At 40.1% G+C, this 5,146-nt stretch overlaps 1 protein-coding gene across 1 annotated transcript in view; it reads left to right on the top strand.

The window, feature by feature from the left end:
• Positions 1-4,005, top strand: part of FMNL2 (formin like 2) — a 421,529-nt gene extending 417,524 nt beyond the window's left edge. The window contains exon 26 of the mRNA XM_044669873.1: positions 1,752-4,005. Coding sequence (XP_044525808.1) covers positions 1,752-1,861 — 110 coding nt within the window. The 3' untranslated portion in view covers positions 1,862-4,005. The remainder of the gene's footprint in view (positions 1-1,751) is intronic.
• Positions 4,006-5,146: the final 1,141 nt, after the last annotated feature.

The following is a 5,146-nucleotide window of genomic DNA, read 5'->3' as shown; positions in this document are numbered from 1 at the left end:
GAGAGAGAGAGAGAGAGAGAGAGAGAGAGAGAGAGAGAGAGAGAGAGAGAGAGAGAGAGAGAGAGAGAGAGAGTGTTAGGGATGAGAGGTAGGTAGGTGATGGGATACAAAAGCTCCATTGAAGTTTTCTTCTAATTTGGATTTTTTTTCTCCTTTTGGAGGAATAATCTTAACTAACTACACTAGCCACTAGTGCAAGTTACCAGTAAAGTAGCGGAAGTAGGAGAAGATGGAAATCTGAAACCTGCTTCATTCATTCCCCTCATTCTTGTCCCCTTCCAAAGGTGGTGACCTAAATATGGAACCTCTCTTGTCACATCATCTACATCTGAGCACACTCCCACAAGTTCCTCTAATTCAGCCTGAGGACTATGACTTATGGTGACCAACCACACTTTGGCAGAAAGATAAAGAACCCTATAAAAAGTGAAGTAGATACTGATGCCTGGCAAGTTGTCAGCTGTGGCAAACCATTGATTAACCAGAATGCTCCCTAAGGGGTGGAAGTATTCAATGAAATTTTCTGGGTACCTGAGGACTGACACCCCTACCCCAAACTTTTTTGATGTTGAGTCTTATTGTTGCATATCTTCATAATATGAATTTCCTACCTTAGTTATAATATAACAAAGACAATGGAATCTTTTTTTGCTGATTGAAGACACTATGGTGCCACGGATAACCACTGTATAGCTAATAATAGCAATAATAGTGGTGATGACGATGACGATGAGAGCTAACATTTATAGGGTGCTTTCTGTGTGCCAGGAACTGAGCTAAACACTTTAGAATTATTTTCCCATTTGATCCTTACAACAACTGGAAGGTAGTTTCTATTATTATTCCCATTTTTTAGATCAGGAAACTAATGCAAACAGAGCCTCTGTAGTCTTCAAGAAACTAGCACATTGGGCTAAATGTGTACCAACTGCAGGCCATGCTTTGGCGGTTGCATTTTAAAATACATCCCTGGTATGAGTTCATTTTCTTCTCATTAGCCTTTATAGTCTCCTAAAAATCAAGCACAAAAAGGAAATTCAATTTAATCCAAAGTTCTGGTTAATCAAGATTTTGCTAAATATGGTAATCATAAAATTTCAGAGCTGACCAGCTTAAGGAAATTTGAATCCCTCCTTCTAGGAAAGGGTAGGATCTAGGATTGGGGCAGATTTCAGGCCTCGAAAAATCTGATTCTACCACATGACATCCATTTCCCAAGCGGAAGTTGCCCCTCCGAATAGGAAGCAGCTTCTTTGTCCAGTGATCTCTGGCAACTTGGGAAACTCGTATGTCACATGCATGAGAGACTGCCATTGACTCTAATCTTAAAGGGGAAAATTAACAATTAATTTTTTCTGTTTCCTTTTTGGTCACTAAAACGCGTTACAATGGCTTGTGATCAAATTATCTGTTTCTGGATTATTTACTTAACGTCTTAACTGTTTCCAGTTGTTGCTACATTTCAAACTAGAAAGTTAGACTTTCCAGCCAGTGACTAAAATCTCCTTTAAAAAGTATTTTTCCCCTAGAAGCCCACAACCCTGCCAGCATCCTAGCCCATTTGGGGGAATAAGGAAACTAGAACCCCTTCATTTTGTCATTGGCCTCCCTTTTGAGCTCAGTGAGTTTAAGGCCCTTTGTCTAATCTTTCCACACAAGCTGCTTTGATTGGCTGCCAGCAGGACTTTGTTTTGTCTAGACACGTGGCATGAAGAGCTGCCTCCCTCTGACTGGCTTTTCCCCTCTTACAGATCTTAGAAACCAGCCATACAGACGAGCCGATGCGGTGAGGAGAAGCGTCCGGCGACGTTTTGATGATCAGAATTTGCGCCCTGTTAATGGTGCTGAGATAACCATGTGAGCCAGACCCACCTGCATGTGTAAAGTGGAGGGTGGACTTCGATGAGAACCATGTCTGTGGGAACTCTGCCGGCTACCATTTAAAGCAGCCTTGAATACAGTTACATTCTGAAGGGCCGTGACGAGGCCTCAAAATTGCATAGGAACTTTAAAAAGAAAATTAAAAAAAGATGGGCTCTCCATTCAACCATAGTTAACAAGTGCCTAAGATGAAAGTACCTGCTCAAATTAATCAAAGCAATAGGACTTGATTTGATTGGGTATCTTTTTACACCAATATGTTATTCAGTGTTTTTAACCAAAATGTAAATGTCATGTTATCTTTTTGTTACCTGCAACTTACAGATTGTCTTATGGCCCACCTTGGTTTCTTGACAGGCTGTAAATAACAAATCTTGGGGCGAGATCTGCTGTGGATCCCTTTTGGCTTTTCCATATGTCTCTGTGCTGTCTAATAAGGAATTTATCTTGCGCTTCAAATAGCAGTTCTCTCTAGGTTGGATATCAGAGGGGCTGGGCTGGCTGCACGAGGGGAGCCATTCTCAGAGGGGCTTTTCCTTCTAGACACAGGCAAGCCCTGGTGAAGTCTAAAGAGGATGTGAGGATACGGGATTTCATGAACACACGAAGAGGCACCCAGTCTTCATTTTCACATGACTTTTTTCTGTGTGCAATGCCCTAACGAGGGACAGTTTGACGGATTAGACTGCCACGCTACCCCAAAACGCAAGACATATTTATGATACCATGTTCTTCTGAGAGAGGCAGCTTAGGTAATACAAAGTATATTTATTAATTAGCATTAAGCTATTAACATCTCAGTAATCAGTATTAGGATTTCCAAGGACTATTATGGTTCGGTTCTGAGCACCGTGAACAGTCACGTGCCTCGGCAGGAAGAAGGTTGCTGGGCCCACCGCCGAGGAGCGTTCGGATTGCATCTCCCCTCAGTAGAGTGGGGTTGAGTTGACTAGGTCTTGTTCTCCTTTGACAATCGTGTTTGATTTTTTTTTTTTTAATGGAGATGAGGGTGCATTTGACTGCTAGGTCTAAAGAGATTCCAAAGGCTAGTCTCATGCTCCCTCTCCAGAGTATTTCAGGGGGAATTGGGGATCCATGTGGTGGGGGTACATGTATTTGGATGAAGTGAGGGAAAGGCATATGCAAAATGAGAATGAAACGCAAGACAAGCTCACTCTGCAGGGACAGGGCAAGCCATTGCTTTACTTTGGCTCCTTTTGGGGCAGGGCACTTGATCTAGTCCAACGGCCAAATCTGGGGGGGGACTGAAGCTAAAAATTGCAATTTTGGAAGATAAATTCTGCTTCTGGCTTACCTTTCTTGATGGTAGCATTTCATCAATATGTTAATTGTAAAATTTATTGTATAGTATTTAACCACTGAATTCTTTTTCTTTTATGTTGTGCTTAAGTGAACCCCGGTGAAGGTCTCATTTTCCTTGGATGATGTGTAGTTATATGATAATCTGTTTTTAAATGTACAGATATTTTGCTACAAAATTGGTGCCGTTTTTTATGGTTTTTACACCTCTCTTTAATTCCCACTTTAGCCTTTGGGTAATAATGTAAATATTGTTCAAAAAAAACTGCATCAGCCTGTGCTTATACAATCTGAATGTTATTTTAACTTATAGTTTGTTTTTTATATTTAACTTCAAGGGCAGTTGAGGGATCAAAGTTGTCACAATTTTTGCTTATCTATTTACTGAAAGTTTCATTTCAAACTTTGCCCTGCTAGCACACCTCCAGAAATGTGTACTCTACATGCTCTCAAAAGAACATGCCAAGATTATGTCTATCTCTGCTGACATAAATTGGATATCGGGCCTATGAAGCAATGATTTTAACTACGAAATGGAATCCAAATTATTGGTTTATATTTAAATACACGAGTGCTTTAAAGCTCCGTGCTAACAAGCATCCAAAAGCATTGCCATACCACATGTATTTATTATTCTATATTTAGAATGGACTGTAATGTTGGCATGTTCTTTTCGTTTCATTTTGTTTTTCTTGTAATGGGCCTGCTTCTTAGCAATATTAGAAGTGTTTTATAAAAGCAGTTCATGTTCCTTTTCTGGTCTGTTCATGGCATATGAGCAAATAAACTATTTACACTACTATACAGCAATGCATTGATTTTTATTGGTCAGAATATCAGAGCAGGTGTTTCTCATCAGCGAATCCTCTTGCCCTTCCAGAGTCGTACAGCTAGCCTTACCTTGTGGAGAAACGACTAATTCAGAATGTTGCTAATCTTTTGCCTGACTTCTGTGGTCGGGTGCTATATTTTGTAACCTTGCATTTAAAAAGTTTGTTTTTCCTCTTTCAACTGCCCTCCTTCCTACCTCTCTCAAATGAAGACACAGGAAGTATTGAGGTGTTTACACAAATGGGCAACCTGAACAAAAAAGCAATTCAGCTCTGGAAATTGTTACAAAGTAGAAAGGAAGCTGATCAAGACTCCATTTAAAAAAGTTATTTGGTTCATCATCTAAGTGTAAGGCACTGTATTTGGGGCTTGGGGCATACAAAAGTAAAAAAATGAACCCTTGCTTTCAAAGATTTTCTACTCTACAGAGATACAATGTATGTATGAAACAAGTTAGACTGAGGTGGAAACAAATTCAAATTGAAGAACACATTCATCTATGAGATTTGAGGCTTTGGAGAGGATGCAAAGAGAAAGATTTGGAAAAGTAAAGGTGAAGATCTTCGGAACAGATTTTTATTCCCACTGAGCTACTGAAAATTTTTCAAGAGCTGTGACATGATCAAACTTGAGCATTAAATGAAAAGATTTTAACAGCTTTGAGGAAAAATATAGAACACTGATTGAGCTGTCTCAGTGTTTGGGCAGACATGATGAGGATCTCAGTAGAGTGGATTAGAGATGTACTATTCTGTACATAGAGTCAACAAGTTGTGGAAAAGACTGGATACTAGAGGTGAGGGAAGGGAAGGTTCAAGGATCACTGATTTTTGAAGCTGGGTGACTGAAAACGTAGTGCCATCACTAGTAACAGGGAAGGTGGAGACACAGGTTGACAGGGGAATGTGCATTCATTTGTGTGCATGTAGAGTGGGCAATTTGGAGTTAACAGAGCTCAGAGAAGATATGGGATGATTGTAGGAGAAACTGGAACCACCAAAGAAAAAACTCTGGGGTACATCCACTTTAGAATATAGGGAAGAAGAGCTGTCCACAAAGAGTAGTTAGGTAGAAATAGGACTATAATGCTTCTGAAGCCAAGGAGAGATTGTCC

This window comes from Gracilinanus agilis, chromosome 3 (assembly GCF_016433145.1).
Source record: "Gracilinanus agilis isolate LMUSP501 chromosome 3, AgileGrace, whole genome shotgun sequence".
Lineage (NCBI taxonomy): Eukaryota > Metazoa > Chordata > Mammalia > Didelphimorphia > Didelphidae > Gracilinanus > Gracilinanus agilis.
This window is presented reverse-complemented; position numbering and strand designations above follow the sequence as displayed.